Raw genomic sequence first — 16,925 nt, forward strand, 5'->3', positions numbered from 1 at the left:
TGAGTCCCCTAGCTTGGAAGGCACTCAAAATACACAACGACTACAATGGATTGCAGCATACCAAAGATCGTGAAGACGATGTAGGACTAGACAATGTTCCATTCCGTTTTACATAGTGTAGGCTTGAGTTGGAGCCCGCTCCACAGCACTAACAAGTACTTCCTGAACTAACTCCAAACCCGTCTACCTAGTTTTCAGGTTCTTTATTAATCTTGTCATGTCTTGCTCCAGTCCCTCCACTAGCCTCTCCTTCCTCCCACTTGTCTATGCCTTCACTCATATTCTTCTAAACTCTAGTTTAGAAGCTCACCTTCTTCATCTTCTTGAATTGAAAAGTTACCTTTTCTTAAAGATTCACTTCCCCAAAGATGCTTCCTCTGATGAAGGCTGACTCCAAAGCTACAGTCCATGTCAGAAGAAAGATAATTCAAACTTTTAGATAGGCTATTCCCTACCTGGTGATAGATGTCTGAAATGCTAGGCTGAGAAAATCCCATCATTAGGATGAAATTGCCATGAAAACAGTAACTTTGTTTACCATTGAATCCCCAGTACCTAGTGCGTAAAACCAAACCCATTGCCATCAAGTCAATTCCAACTCACAGCAATCCTGTAGGGCAGAGTAGAACCATCCCTTAGGGTTTCCAAGGAGCGGCTGGGGGATTCAAACTGCCAGCGGATTTAACTCCTGATCTTTTGGTTAGCAGCTGAGCTCTTAACCACTGCACCACCAGGGCTCTGTGTGTAATACCATCAAAGAAAAACGGTTATGAATTAAAGCAAACATTTAAGGATGTGGGCTTGATGTTGGTTATTAACTATGTGATCTTAGGCAAATGACTAAGCTTGTCTAAGACCATTTCTTTCAGCTGTGAAATGAAATTGCCTCTCACAGAAAGGCTCTTAATATAGGGACTTTTTTTTAATTTGTGGATTTTTTTGTGTGTGTAAAAATATATTTAACATAAACTTTGCCATTTTAACCATTTTCAGGCGCACAATTCAGTGGCATTATAACCATATTCACAATGTTGTGCAACCATCACTATCAACTCAAACAGAAGTGCCTTTTTATAAACTGCAGTAACAGGCCACGAAAGGAAGAAAAACCCTCACTGGAGTGCCTACTGTATGCCAGGTGGATTCACATTAATTTTTACAACAGGTTTAATAGGAGGGCAATTCCATTTTACAGCCCTTCGTTCTTTATTTGGGAGTTTCCCCCAACTTTTAATCTAATGACAGCAGGAAGCAAACTAATGAGGCCAAGTGAAACCTTGCCAAGGGTTAACGCCCAGAGGCTGGGGAGATAACTGCCTGCTCCGCGGGGTGGGTAAGAACCAGTAAAGTCAGACTGATGGGAGAACTGCTGAGGATAAGGATCTTCCAACCTTGAAAATCAGGACCCCCGTAACGCAGGGCCCACGCCCTTGTGAGAAACCGCCAGAAAAGCGACCTCCAACAGCCAAACTTGTCCCAAGCAAGCCCTGTAACCGACTGAACTGACACCCAGAATGGGCGGGAAAGCGACAGACACCCCAAGTCGCCCAACCCACCCACTAATCTTGCTGTCGTTCACGACGGCCCGCCTACCTTGTTCGCGATCGATGTTTTCATTGGCCCGCTTCCACCAGGCTTCCGTTCTCATTGGCCTATTCTTGTGTTCGTCCGGCTCCGGCGCATGGACCTCGCGCACAAACCCGTCAGTGTTGGGGCTAGAGGCCCCGCCTTCGAGTACCGTGTGCAAAACCAAACAGCCGTTACGGAGGCGGTGAAGGGGGCGGAGTCAGGTTAGAAGGAGGCACGCGACTGGGCAGCTACCGGGGTTCAAACCAGCAAGGCGAGCTGACATTGGCGGGGGCGGTGCGAGGAGGGCCTCCGGTTATTGTCTGGTGCTCTGGCTCCGGCGACGGCAGAGGTGGCGGTTGGTGTTACGGTAGTAACCTCGGAGGCGGCTCGAGAGGTGGGAGCAGGTGCGGCGCGCGCGGGTCAAGTGGAGGCAGAGTCGGCGCCGCGTCCGAGCGGACCGGGTGGAAGTAGCGCAGCGCGTACAGGAGCGGCACCGAGACCATGGTAAGGGCTGGAGCGGGGCCGCGTCTTCCCGCCTCGGCCCCGAAGCTGCGGGGCAGGTGTCACCGGCGTGCCCAGGGCCGCAGGCGTCGGACGCGGTCGCGCGACACCTGGCCTTCCCGCGATTGCCCGCGGCCGCTACCTGTTGAGTATGGAGTTTGTCGGGCGTCCGGGCGCGGGACCGCATCCCAGCTAAGCCCCTCACCACGCCTACCGGGGAGTTGCCGCGTAGTCCCTGGTTTTCAAACTGGAAGCGCCAAAAACCCGCGACGTGCCGGGTTCCGGGGGGAACCGCGCTCGCCTCCGCCGCCCGGCCGTGGGCGTTTCGGTAAAAGCTTGCCGGGGTAGCGAGCACTGGCTCGGTAATCGCATCGTGCCTGAAGTTGGCTCACGTCAGCTCTGAGGCTGTGTGTTTAGTGCCATTTCTGAAGACATTTCACACGAATAAAATAGGTCTGCCCTGGCCTGCCCTGGCGGGAGTTGCTTGTTTGCGACGCTGAAAGACGCTCGGGTCACTAGAAGACTTCTTGTTGCACGTCAGGAAAGGAGGAGGAAGTTAGGAAGGACCAAACACCTTGATTTGGGTTTGAAACGCAGAAACAAGTGTTTGTTCTTTAAGGTGTGAATTCCTGCATAAAATGAGGTCAAACAGGATAACACTTTACAAGTCTTACGTAATGTGTTACGTAATCTTTGGAATAAATTTGAGATTTCGTGGGGAAGGTGGGCTTATACTCGTGGTCTTTGAGCTAGAAAGAATAGCTTTATAAATGATTTGCTCTAGGACAGATTTGGGATGAACGTCCGCATCTTCTGATTTCCCTGCAGTTGGCAGTTTTCACTATACAGCAGTATCTCCCTTTGCCTTTGCTATGAATTTTTCATCTTAAATTACCCGTTTTTTATTCTAAAATTCAGAGCTATGTAAGAAAAAACTGGCTTTTAGAAAATGAAAGTGAATAAAACTTCAACCCTGTTCTAAAGTTGAGGAAAGGAAGAAGTGCTAAAGGATGACTTATGCATTGCATCAAAGATAGTGTAAAGATAATGCTGTTGTTATGAAGTCTTATTTATGTTGGTAACCCTGCTTTAAGCATCCTGTCTTAAGACAGGTAACTTCAACTGGAGCTGCCTGCTTAAAAGTTAAGCACAGGTTGTCATCCCTCACACTGTAGATAGTAGTATTAGATGATTAGTCTTGTGCTTGAGATGGCAGGTGTGGTATTTAATAGAATGCTTAACTGTAAACAGAACAGCCAGTCAAGAGGACAAAAATTTTGGTTATTGGAAAATTCTCAAGTCTTAGAACTGGAATAGACCTGGTGGATAATTGCATCCAACCTCTGTACAGTTTATAGTTTACAATTATTGTGCGGTGCTTTGTAGCAAAGTACTTTAACAAATTGAGGCACAGATTGCATCTAATCTATAAATTAATTTGCTCAGGCTGATGATTTTCATAATCCTTGTCGGTTTTTAGGATGTTTCTCATTAATCACTAGTGATACGCTATATATTTGGCATCCATTTACCAGTGGCTAAAAATGCGTAAGTATTAATGTAAGCTAAAAAAATTGACAAAATGTTGTCATTATTTTCTCAGTTGATTTTATTTATACTGCGTTCTTTTTTAGATTTTAAGCTTGAGAAGAAGTGAATGTATACCCATTACACTAATATGAAAATATCCAGTTTTCAAATTTTTCTGAAATGTAGCCCAACTTTCTCTGTATATATGTTTTCTAAGAGGCTTAACCCCCCAAAAATGGGAAGATGTGTATATATACAGCTTGAGGGGCTTATGAAGAGAAAGTAATTATCCATTTATTGTACAATTTTATGTTCAGACAGATTTGATACCATGCAAGGTTGTTTTTATTAAGAAGTACACCTGGGGTCTCCAAAACTTGCGTATTGTCGTTCAATGTATTAAATATGATTATATGTCTATTTTCTTAAAAAGCAACAAATATTACAGATCTGAGACAGTAAGGATAAAATTGCATTAAGCAAGGTACTTACAGTATAAATTGGGAAGCCTGGGGAGTTTTCAGTTGGTGGCTTTTCATTAATAAGTAGTTCTTATGTTCATTTTCTAGTGCCTGGGGTCTTAAAACTTTGCAAGCGGCTGTCCAAGGCACAACAATTGGTCTGTATTCACCTGGAGCAACAGAGGAAAGAGAGTCAGGAATAGGAGGAGGAAATGGAATGTGTGGCTAATTGCCTCCGTGAACAGCTGCCTCCTTTGCCATGAGACCAGAAGAACTGGATGTGCCGGGCTACCATTACTGAACATTTTGACCAAAGATTTGTATAGAAGAATCCTGATCAAAAGGGGGAAAATTTCACATTCTCATGGAATCCAGATTTTCTGGAGCCATGGAGTCTGGATGGACCGCAAAACTGTTGCCCTAAATAATCTTCAAACCTTAAACCAAAAATATCCCCTAATGTCTTAAAACCCGAACAGTAGTTTAGCTTAACTAATAAAGAACGTCTGCCTTTAGCATTGTGCTCTTTTAAAGTCTATTTATATGGGATCAGATTGATAACAGCATCTTCAAAGACTGGAAAGGAAACCTAGGGGGCAGTGAGTTTATGTTGGTGTGGGAAGAACAGCTCAGAAAAGGGAGAGTGAGAATTATACAACTAGAAGAAGGTAATCAATGTCACCGAATAGTACATGTAGAAACTTGAATTAGTGTGTTTTTGCTGTGTATATTTTCAACAAAATAATAAGTAAAATAAAAAAAATAATAATAATAATAGGTAGTTCTTATTTCCTAATCCTATCAGAAAGATGATAATTATCATTTTAGACTCACCAGTTAAGAGTTTTTTTTTTAATGTTTTATACTAGAGCAAATTGAGATGGAAAATGCCTTTATCTGAGGGGTAGATAAGAAAAATTGCTGATTGAGTTGTCTTGTATAGTCAGAAGTTGTTAAACTATATAACGCATCCTGTTAAAAATCTAGAGATTCTCATTTCTCTTGGTTAAACTTCAATCGGTCACTTGCTAAATTGTTTAATGTATGAAAAAGAATATGAATTAGTGGCTAAGCTTTTTTTTTTTACCTGCCTCTGATACCTCCCAAGGCAGTTTTTTTTTTTTTTTCTTTTCCCCATATGATTTTGAGAAATAAAACATTATATCCACTGACTCATGCAAATAGGGGACAATACATGGTTGATTTTAGCTTCAGATGGTTTTTAGGGGTATACCATTTCGAAGCTTACCCTCTACTTTAAAATATAGATCCTCAGAGCTAGCCAATTTTGTATGCTGGTTTCTTTTAACTAGCTCTTTTACAATGGGAAAATAATAGATTTAAATGGTAAAATCAAACAGTGCGTAAGTGAAAATCAGTTTTCCTCTCACATCATATCCTTAGTATTCCCTGCCTATAGGCAAATCCTTTTCTAACTTATTGTGTGACCTCCTAGAAATATGTGTACACACATAGTCTGTATAACCCATTTTTACACAAACAAGTTCATTGCAGTTGCACGCACCTTTTTTCACCTAGAAATATGTTTTATGGGTTGTTCATAACAACGCATTTCTGTAACTACCTCATTTGTTGAAATGGCTGCATGATATTCTTTGCCTTTGTATACCATGGTTTAGTTAGCCACTCTGCTAGTGTACATAAAGGTTATTTGAGAAATAGTTATTTTCTATCCATTTAGAGTAGTAGTTTTTAAATCCCTTTATTAGAAAGTTTGAAGGTCTCTTTCCTTCCCTGCGCCCCCCCTTTTTTTTTAACGATAACCTTTATTTTTCCTTTCTTTTTTTTTTTTTGTTTTGATAATATTTTTTGTATTTTCGGTGAAAGTGTATACAGCAAACCAGGTTCCCATTCAACAATTTCTACACATATTGTTCAGTGACATTGGTTACATTCTTCACATTGTTTCAACATTCTCATTTTCTCTCTAGTTGTACCATTCCCATTAGTCTAGTTTCCCAACCCCCAACCTTCTCATCTATGCTTTAGAATATTAGCCATTTGTTCTCATATAGATTATTTTTTTTAATTTTTATTGAGCTTCAAGTGAAAGTTTACAAATCAAGTCAGTCTGTGACATATAAGTTTATATATACCTTACTCCGTACTCCCACTTGCTCTCCTTCTAATGAGTCTGCCCTTCCAGTCTCTCCTTTCGTGACAATTTTGCCAGCTTCCAACTGTCTCTACCCTCCCATCCCCCCTCCAGACAGGAGATGCCAACACAGTCTCAAGTGTCCACCTGATACAAGTAGCTCACTCTTCATCAGCATCTCTCTCCTACCCACTGTCCAGTCCCTTCCATGTCTGATGAGCTGTCTTCGGGGATGGTTCCTGTCCTGGGCCAACAGAAGGTTTGGGGACCATGACCGCCAGGATTCCTCTAGTCTCAGTCAGACCATTAAGTGTGGTCTTTTTGTGAAAATTTGGGGTCTGTATCCCACAGATCTCCTGCTCCCTCAGGGGTTCTCTGTTGTGCTCCCTGTCAGGGCAGTCGTCGGTTGTGGCCAGGCACCAACTAGTTCTTCTGGTCTCAGGATGATGTAAGTCTCTGGTTCATGTGGCCCTTTCTGTCTCTTGCTGCCCCCCCTTTTTTGGTAAGAGACTTTTTTTCTCTCAGAAGAGATAAGCCCTGAATATTTCTGTGGGAATAATATATGTTATATTGACATTTAAAGTTACTTCATTATGAAATATATCAAGTATCTTAAAAGTTATATTGACTTGATCAGGATTCTTTGATCTGAAAATTGGGAAATACGTTCAGATTTCCAGAAATCTCAAATTTTATATAGGTGTTTAAGGTTGACTTTAAGTGATATAATCAAATATATATTTACACATGAGGAAAGCAGTAACCTAAATTTTTTTTACCACCAAAAGTAAAGCTAGAAGAAATTTTGTTTCCTGAATATTTTGAAACAGCATTTTCAGCCCTTCATTTGAAGCTTTTTTTTCTCTAGGCTGGAGGCAAAGCTGGAAAAGACAGTGGAAAGGCCAAGGCTAAAGCAGTGTCTCGTTCACAGAGAGCTGGACTACAGGTAATATATTTGTGTTGTAATAGTTTTTTGCTAAAATTATTTTCTTTACTGTTGCAATTTATGACCCATAGATGTTTCATTAATTACAAAAGTAAATTTGTGGTATCACTACCTTTAATACTGAGATTGAGTGGTCAAGACTTAAATCGTAAAGCATCTATCTTTAATTTGTCTTCCCTTCTTTCAAAAGAGCTAGTTATTGAAAGGTCTTAATTTGGTAATTTAGTACTACTAGAATGTATTACTTTTAGATTATAATTACATCCTTAGTTCTTTTATTGGTTGTATCATATTGAAGTGAGTAAGCTGTAGTTTTTTTTTTAAAGAAGATATTTATAATGGTCTTAATTTGGTAATTTAGTACTACTAGAATGTATTACTTTTAGATTATAATTACATCCTTAGTTCTTTTATTGGTTGTATCATATTGAAGTGAGTAAGCTGTAGTTTTTTTTTTAAAGAAGGTATTTATAATGGTATACTAACTTTCAGGATGAAAAAAAAATTTAAGAGTAGTGAACTGTCCATTAGTTCTCTAAATATTTCCCTAATAGCCTCAGTTTTAGACTGAGTGGTCTACTCAAGACCACTGAATATTTTCAAACTTCACATATATTTGAATTGGTGCAACTTTAATCTACAAACTTGACATTTTCTGGGTGAGCGAGAATTATTCCCTGTGTAAAGAGGTTGGGTTTTAACCTCTTGGCAGTGGTGAGTCATTGAAAGTTTTTGATCTAAGTCGTACTAAAAGAAGGGGGATGAGAACATATTCTTGAAGTGTGTATATTCTTGACTTTAGGACACCATGTAAATTCTCAATTAGAGTTTTTTAGAAGTACATTTAATATGAAGAGGGAGATGGGAGGCAGATGTAGGAGACAATTGCAGTGGTTTGGGTATAAGGTAATATATACTTGAACTAGAGTGGGGTGGATAGAAATAGAAAGCATGTGTGCAGAAAATGGGAGGGAGAAGTATAGGATTGAGAAGAAAGTTAAGGTCAAAAAGAGAAAGCTCAAAAGTTTAGAACCTAAGTGACAGAAAAGTTTGTAATAGGGACAAGTTATGAGATGATAACTTGGAGTCTTTTTTTTTTAAAGTTCTATGAGAATGCCCACGTGAAAATGTCTAAAAGTTGGAGATATGAGTCCAGCTTTTCAAGAGAAGTGATAGAATTACAGATATGAAATCATTTCTGTAAAATTGATAGTTCATGCTGTGGACGAGTTTCCTAAACATATGAGAGGGACACAAGAACATGGTGGACTCTTCAGAAACACATGGCTTTGGAGTCACAGAAGAAGACTGAGCAGGATCAAAGTTAGTGTTAGAACTATATATAATCTCTGAAGCCTAATAATTTTTCTTTCTTTTTGAGATCCTACTCTGTGCCAGACAACATGGCAGTCACGGAGGATGCAGAGGGGATTTAAGGGGTGGGTCCTGCTCTTATGAAGCTAGTAGTCAATTAGGGAAGAGATGTTAAACTCAAATTCTGAGGCTTTTTCTCCTTACTGATGAGATCTGAAATGTCAACTTCTGGCCTTTAAGAGTGTAGTTTAACAGAAGCCAAGTTTTGGTTGGGTAACAAGAAAATAAGGATTTCAGGATTTGTTTTTAAATTTTAACTTTGGAAAGGAGGTAGATATCTAGACCATAACGGGAAGTAATTATTACAGACATGTATAGAATTTTTTATTAGGTGTGCAGAAGGAACCAGTGGAGAGGGAGTAATTGGAGATACTGAAATGGTAGGGCAATAAAAAAAATGAGGAAATGCCATAGGAAATTTGTTGGGAGTAATCAAGGGTGCAGACAAGTGGGATGGGGTACTTTGGAAATAAGAAAGTACCTTTTCACTTAGAAAGTAGAAGGGAAGAGTAGCAGTGAGAGAATGGTCATAATTTTTCTTAGATATCAGGTCACCTCTTGAAATTGAGGAAAGAAGAATGAAGTTAGAGGCCTAAGGAAGGAAAGTATGTTAAGGAACCAACCAAATATGAATATAATTATTGAGAAATGTGGATCAGCATAGTTTCCCTTCATGTTATATCAAAACTTCCCATATTATGCAGAAGTTAATTCATAATATCCGGTGGGGTTATTTCTTTAAAAAGAATTTCATTCTGTCCTCAGAGGGGCAAAAGCCGGCCTCAAGATTTCGGGCTGATTCTGAAGATATACATGTAGACCCCAGGAACTGTTAACTGCTAAGTAGATTTGGTTTAAAATACGTATAAAGCAAAGTTTTTCATTATTTCATGTTTTATCCATATTTTAAAAAACATATTAGTCTTTTATTAAAGAATTTTAAAGTTTTATTACTGAAAATTTGAGTGCTTATTACTTAAAATTTAAGTACTTCCCACTTAGGACAATTTCTCTTTTAGTTTCCAGTGGGCCGTATCCATAGACACTTGAAGACTCGTACTACAAGCCATGGAAGAGTTGGTGCCACTGCTGCAGTGTATAGTGCTGCGATTCTAGAGTATCTCACTGCTGAGGTTTGTAGGGGGGAAATGTCTGTTATATATGTGAATCCCAAGTGGTGTTAGACTAAATGGCTGAACCCCATAGATTGATTTCAAAATGACATACGTGCTAGTCGGTTTATTTCAGTAGTGGCTTTAGGTGTATCCTGTTGGCCTCTTACTTAGCGCCAGTGTCAAAAAGAACCCTGGTTGGTATGTTCAAAGGTAAAGTAAGGTAAAAAAAAAAAAAAACCCACGACTTTGACTTGACCAAGAAATGTAAAATGATTTAAATACTGGGGCGAGTTAAATGAGCTCTGAAGTATGCATATAATCAATAGGTGATATTTGGGAAGTTAACAATGTAACCTATTAGTTATAAAGTTTGCCAGAGTGATAGATTTAAAAAAATCACAGATATATAAAAGTTAAAAAGGCTTAACCGTTCTGTTTCTCTGTATGGTTGTTTGTATAGAAATGCTCTGTCTTGCTCAGTTTGACATTAGGAAGCTAAATTCATTGAGCAGCCGTTCCTAATTCTTGGATTCTGGATCACCACTTCCCCTTTCCCTACCTCTCTTAAGGAAGACAAATGGAAAACCATGAAACTCCATAAACTCTTCCAGGCAAGGGAAGTAATTTCATTTGTAAGCAAGCCAAGTGGTAGAGATAGCCAGCCTGGTAGAATCAGAGGAACGCTGGAGAATTTAGATTTAACTCGTATGTTAATTATTACTGTCGTTTCATTAAACTTACCAGTTATTTGTGTCCCCTTGGACATTTAGCATTGAATTACAGGTACTTATACTTTGGTATGTCATGCACAATGGGTTTTGTGTTGGCACTATAGTAACAGTTAAGAACCTTTTTTCCCCTTAAACCGGTTTTTGTTGTTTAAAAGAAAAGAAATTTCCTGAATAAACTGAATGCTTCGAAGGCCAGTGTATCAAGGACAGGGGTTTGGGGACCATGGTTTCAGGGGACGTCTAAGTCGATTGGCATAGTAAACTCTATTAAGAAAACATTCTGCATCCCACTTTGAAGAGTGGCGTCTGGGGTCTTAAACGCTAGCAAGCAGCCATCTAAGATGCGTCAATTGATCTCAACCCACCTGGATCAAAGAAGAATGAAGAACACCAAGGACACAAGGTAATTACGAGCCCAAGAGACAGAAAGGGCCACACGAACCAGAGACTACATCATCCTGAGACCAGAAGAACTAGATGGTGCCCGGCTACAACTGATGACTGCCCTGACAGGGAACACAACAGAGAACCCCTGAGGAAGCAGGAGAACAGTGGGATGCAGACCCCAAATTCTCATAAAAAGACCAGACTTAATGGTCTGACTGAGACTAGAAGGACCCCGGTGGTCATGGCCCCCAGACCTTCTGTTGGCCCAGGACAGGAACCATTGCCAGAGCCAACTCTTCAGACATGGATTGGACTGGACGATGGGTTGGAGAGGAATGCTGGTGAGGAGTGAGCTTCTTGGGTGAGGTGGAGACTTGAGACTATGTTGGCGTCTCCTGTCTGGAGGGGAGATGAGAGGGTAGAGGGGGTTAGAAGCTGGCGAAACGGGCACGAAAATAGAGAGTGGAGGTAGGGAGTGGGCTGTCTAATTAGGGGGAGAGCAATTTGGAGTGTGTAGCAAGGTGTATATAAGTTTTTGTGTGAGAGACTGACTTGATTTGTAAACTTTCACTTAAAGCACAATAAAAACTATTTAACAAAAGGGATAAAAAAAACCAGTTTTCGTTGTTTAGATGCAGACTTTTAAGACGCATATTCAATTTTGTTCACTATATTTCAGGTATAGTATTCTGACTTAGAATTTTGAAGTCCCATCTAAACAGAGCTTAACTTCACAGAAGATATTATTTATCTTTCAGATTTTGATTGACCTTTTTTAGGTTAAGAATAGGTAGTACGTTTTTCCAAACATTGAAATTTAGTAGAGTTAAAGAAAATACTGAAATCTAAGCCAGGAGTTTAGATCAAGGTAATCACTTCTCAACCTTGGCTTCATACTAGAATTACGTGGGGAGCTTTCAAAAAACAGTGATGCCCATCCTTACCCACACCAATTACAGTCTCTGATTCCCTGGTGTTCGTAGAACTCAACAATTGATTCTGGTGTATATCCAGGGGGTTACCACTGCTCTATTTAAATGAGGAGGCTCCGTGGAGTTTTTTTCGTGTTATTTACATTAAAGATTCTGTAATGGCAGTATAGTTCATGGAATCAAAAAACAAAAATGCATTGTATAGCCAGTTGGGACTTTGTAATTCCTTTAGTTCCAAATTCCCGTTATAGAATAAAGAATTTCTGCCTATTGCCTTCACATTACAGGGCCCACTGACATTCAAAACTGGTCACAAGGGATGTAAAAATTACTTCAATTACATTTTTAAAAATTTTCTGTAAGTATTATTTTAAGAATTAAATTGTAGCCGTTAAGGCCTATGCAGAAATAGACTACATGGATTTAAAAATATATGATTTTTCTAAGCATTCACATCTATAAGTTAGAATCATATTTAGTATTATCCCTTATCTTTAATTTCTTTTTATATAGTGATAGGTTTTTTGATCAAGTTTTTTTTAGCTCTGTTGCAGAGAACAAATACAAAAGGGATCAAATGAAATAATATACTTTTGAGAGTAAAATGCATTATAGAAATACAAGGAAGAAAAACATATTGTGTGTGTGTATACTTTGTTGCATGTACAGATACTGTAGTGATCTTTTTAGCTATAACTGGGAATACACATTGAATTCTTAAAAACTACATCCTTCAGTATTTCATGGATGCTCTTTGTAGGTACTGGAGCTGGCAGGTAATGCTTCTAAGGATCTCAAAGTAAAGCGTATCACTCCACGTCACTTGCAGCTCGCAATCCGTGGTGATGAAGAGTTGGATTCTCTTATCAAGGCTACCATAGCTGGGGGTGGTATGTATTACCTTTTGAGCCTAGAGTATTGTTGGCGTTTCTAACTAATACATAATTCAGATCAGTGATCAATTTGAATGGCTAACTAGAAAGTATATAAACTTTAATTCTCTAAGTGTTAAGTCTGTTATGATTCTAGTCCTCTTCGTTACATCTGAATAAGTGTTTTGTCTCCTTGTAGTGGTATGTTATTTTTATTTTTAGCAAATTGTCTAAATTTCATATTTGATACTGAGAGCCTGATGTTTAAAATATTTTCCATACCCTTTTAAACAGTGTTTGAAAAATGATTGTGAAAAGTCGCTTAATGTAATATCCTTGAAAAGGATGAGATATTCAAATGAGTCTGGATTAGAAGATGTAAGTGGTGGTCCTTGCTCTCTTCTGGATCCCAGACCCCTTGGAGAGTCTGATGGGAGCTGTGGTTCCTCCTCTTAGAAAATGCAGACACCTTCACATACAGTTAGAGGGAGTCCTGGACTGCTTGGGGAGTGAGGAGGGACTTGGTGCGGATACTTCAACAGGGTCAGAATATGGAAACGGAATTTTACTGTGTTCTTTATTCATTTTATTCCTGGTATAATTACTCTTTTGCTCGAGGTGCTAAAATGTTAAGATATAGCCAGCGCTAAAAGTTTATAGTAATATTGTTTTTATCTCATTCTAGGTGTGATCCCTCACATCCACAAATCTCTGATTGGAAAGAAGGGACAGCAAAAAACTGCTTAGAGAGTTGTTTTAACCAGCCCTCTTCCTCCCTGTCATTGTACTGTAACTGGGACAGAAGAAATAATGGGGATACGTGGAATTTTTAAAACAGTTAAATGGAAAAGCATAGACAATTACTGTAGACATGATACAAGAAATATTTGTATGTTCTTAGGTTCAAAGTTTGATAAAAGTATCTTTTCATGTGGTAACAATTGTGTGTTGATTGGCTAGGTTTCTCCCATGTGTTTTATACAGAAATGGAATTGATAAACCATTTTTTACAAAATTAATTTGTCTCAAAACTGTTCTGTTTGTGATGTATTGGAAAGATTTTGCTCAGACTTTGAAATTTTTTAAACCTCAAATTGGTTATCATATATTAGAACAATCTTAAAACATAAATTAGGAATATAGCTTCATCATGATTAAATACAGTATTTCAGTGAATCTAAGATGCTGTCGATTGTAATATGCACCATTTTTTTTTTATATGCCACTAAGAAAGAAAAACTGCCAATTAAACCATGATTTGCCGTCAATTATGAGACACATCCCAATTTCAGAGATGTTGCAATATGGGAAAATGTGCACTTAGGACTGATGAGATGGGACAGCAAACTTACTTATTGAGCACTTACCATGTGCCGGAAACCCTGGTGGCATAGTGTTTAAGAGCTTCGGCTGCTAACCAAAAGGTCAGCAGTTTGAATCCACCATGCACTCCTTGGAAACCCTTTGGGGGTGTTCTACTCTGTCCCGTAAGGGTCGCTCTGAGTCACGATCGACTTGACAGCCACAGGTTTTTTGTTTGGTACCATGTGCCAGGTCCCATGCTAAGTACTTTTTACATGCTTAGCCTCATACCAATGAATTAAATTTTTACTCCTCCCCACCCCCATTTTATAGATATTGAACCTGAGGCTTACGGAAATTAAGTTTTTGTCAAAAAACATTCAGCTCGTAGTTAGAACGAGGTATAGCCAGGATTTAGACCTAGAGTTAGACGTCTGACTCTGGAGTCCACACTCTTACCTGGAGTTGAAGTTAAATTTATCAAAGTTTTCTTCTTTTGATTTAAAATTCCAAATTTTTAGTGGACTTTGAGAAATTTGAATTCTGTAAATACAGACTTAATTATGCAATACACAGGCAGTGAAAAGTGCCTCTTCCCTGTGGTCTTAGGTATGCATTAACTTTCGGAGTTGGATTCAATTGAAATCATTTTTCCTTACAGATTTGCATTTTCATCTGTTCCTAAAAAATTGGCCAGATATATTGCTATTGCTGCTTATGGATACACGTTCTTGTGTTTTTTTTTTTTTTTTCCCACTTTCATTGCTTTTTTTTCCTTTCTAGTTTAAAAACCTGGTTCTGTTGGTAGCCTTTGACGTAAGTTGTCGAAAACAGCAGTCAGCCTATGGTGTGAGGAAGTACAGATGTTTTGTGGCACTGTCACTGTGATGCCTTAGCCCGGCTGCTTTGTTGAAATTTACCCAACCAGTCTAAAATAGTGTTAAGACTTAAGTTTTTCTTATTTATAGTAATATTTAGTAATTTATACAGTCTTCTAAAAATCATTTTTTCTTTGTCAGCTTCTAAGTAGCTGTTACAAGATTTAACTGAGCAAGCATGTACCAGTTAATGGTATAGAGAACTCTATTTTTCTGCCTGGGAGTCTTCATTAAAGAAGGAAACTTTTTAATATTTTATAATACAACACCATCAAAACAGTTCGCATTTTAAAAAGCTTATTTTATTATGGAAAATTTCAAAAATATACAAAAATAAAGAGAATAATAACGAACCCCTGTATATACCCTATGGTCTCCTTATTCCTACCTCCCCCCAGTGGCTTAGTTGGAATCCTACCCCAGGCATAATATATTTTCATGTATACATACATCAGTGTGTATCTCTGTGAGTCGGACACTTTTCAGAACATGACCATAGTACCCTTAAGACTGTTAACATTTTTTTTACATCAAATATCTAGTCAGTATTTGAATTTCCCTTATTGTTACAAAATTTATTTTACAGTTGGTTTATTTGAATCAGGATCCAGACAAGATCTGTATGTACCTTGCATTTGATTGATATCTTTTGTTTCTTTTTAATCTGTGGAGTTTCTCTTTTTATGTTTTTCTTGTCATTTACTTTTTGAAGAAACTGCATTGTTTGTTGTATAGAATTGTCCTCAGTGTGGATTGTACTGAATGTGTTCTCATGATAATATTTAAAATTTCATCTGTCCCCTGTATTTCCTTTGAACTGATAGTGAGCTCTAGAGGGGCTTTTTGGTTCTGTTGTGTTTTTTTACAAAAATATTTCATAGGTGATGTTATGTACTTCCTATTGCATCACATCAGGAGACACACAGTACCTGCTTGTGTCTCATGTTGGAATGTTAAGGTTGATGAGTAAGTTTGGATGTTGTCAGCCCAGTCCATCCATTGTAAAGTTCTCTTATCACCTTTTCCCCTGACAGCTTTAGCTACTGTTAGTGATCATTGCCTAGATCCAGGACTCTATTAGAGGTTGTAAACTGGTGATATTCTAGTATTCCTTCTGCATTTATTATCTGGAATTCTATCAAGAACTTTTGTTCATCAGTTTACAAGGTAGGATAAAAAAATTACACACTCTGATTGAATTGTCTGTGAGCACATATTTTGAAGAAGTTTCTGTATTGATGAGTCAGGATCCACAGTTGTCCCTGTGTGAGGATTTAATAGTTCTCGGAAACCAAAGCAGCAACAGAAAAGAAGACAATAATCAAGAGACCTTCCTTTGCCTTGAATTACTTATGTAGGGGTGTTTTATTAGAATTTTCTAGATGATTACTTCAAATGTCTGTTTAATTTTGATAGTGTCATTATTTGACTCTGTTCCTAGTACTGTATTTATGTTTTGTTTTTTCATGGAAAACTTAACACGTACAAAAGTAGAATAGTGTAATGAACCTTTGACCTTTGTTCCCCTGATGTTACTCCTGGTGTACTTGGCAGCCCAGCAGCCACAGTCATGATCAATCTTGTTTAATTTATACTCTACCCCTTCCTTCTACTGGACTATTTTAAAGCGTGTTGCAGCCATCATATTTCATCTATAATACTTCAATATGTATCACTAAAAGAAAACTTAATAAAAAACAAAAACTATTATCGCACCTAAAAATCATTTAGAATAATTCCAGAACTGTATTTTAAATAGTACAGCAGAGATAAGTACAGTAGCACTTCAGAGAAGGGGAGGATCTTTTTTAATAGAAAGTAGAACTTGAACTGGGCAGAGAAGAATGGGTTGCATTTGGACATCTAAAAAGAAGAGTCTAGGGTAGGGAAGCAATGTGAATAATGTCTTGGGAATTAAGAATGGAGTATATTTGGGGAGTCATGACAAAATAACCTAAACAGTATATGATTTGAGGTGGGAATAACAGGAAATGCAATACTGGACTTGGTACCTATGGCTGAATTTATTGTGATGATTCTTTTTTGACGTTTTATGATGAAAATTTTAAGACATGCGCGAAAGTTAAAATTGCACAATGAACAATTCTTAAAAACCCACTACCTAGATTCTACAACGAACATTTTTCTATATTTGCTTTATCACAATCATCTATGGGATGGCCCTGATTTTATTATTTATTTGTCCTGTTG

General features: G+C 38.4%; 1 protein-coding gene across 1 annotated transcript; it reads left to right on the forward strand.

Annotated features, from left to right (window-relative positions):
* Positions 1-1,871: 1,871 nt before the first annotated feature.
* On the forward strand, positions 1,872-16,429 carry LOC126081858 (histone H2A.V). The gene is made up of 5 exons (XM_049894020.1): positions 1,872-2,073; positions 7,046-7,123; positions 9,517-9,630; positions 12,423-12,552; positions 13,220-16,429. The coding sequence occupies exons 1-5, from the start codon at positions 2,071-2,073 to the stop codon at positions 13,279-13,281; spliced, it is 387 nt and encodes a 128-aa protein (XP_049749977.1). The 5' UTR covers positions 1,872-2,070; the 3' UTR covers positions 13,282-16,429.
* Positions 16,430-16,925: the final 496 nt, after the last annotated feature.

Source organism: Elephas maximus, chromosome 8 (genome assembly GCF_024166365.1).
Source record: "Elephas maximus indicus isolate mEleMax1 chromosome 8, mEleMax1 primary haplotype, whole genome shotgun sequence".
NCBI classification, from domain to species: Eukaryota; Metazoa; Chordata; class Mammalia; order Proboscidea; family Elephantidae; genus Elephas; species Elephas maximus.

Coding starts and splice junctions, on each gene's coding strand:
- LOC126081858 (XM_049894020.1), top strand. Junction 7,124..9,516: donor CACAGAGAGCTGGACTACAG/GTAATATATTTG, acceptor TTTCTCTTTTAG/TTTCCAGTGGGCCGTATCCA. Junction 12,553..13,219: donor GGCTACCATAGCTGGGGGTG/GTATGTATTACC, acceptor ATCTCATTCTAG/GTGTGATCCCTCACATCCAC.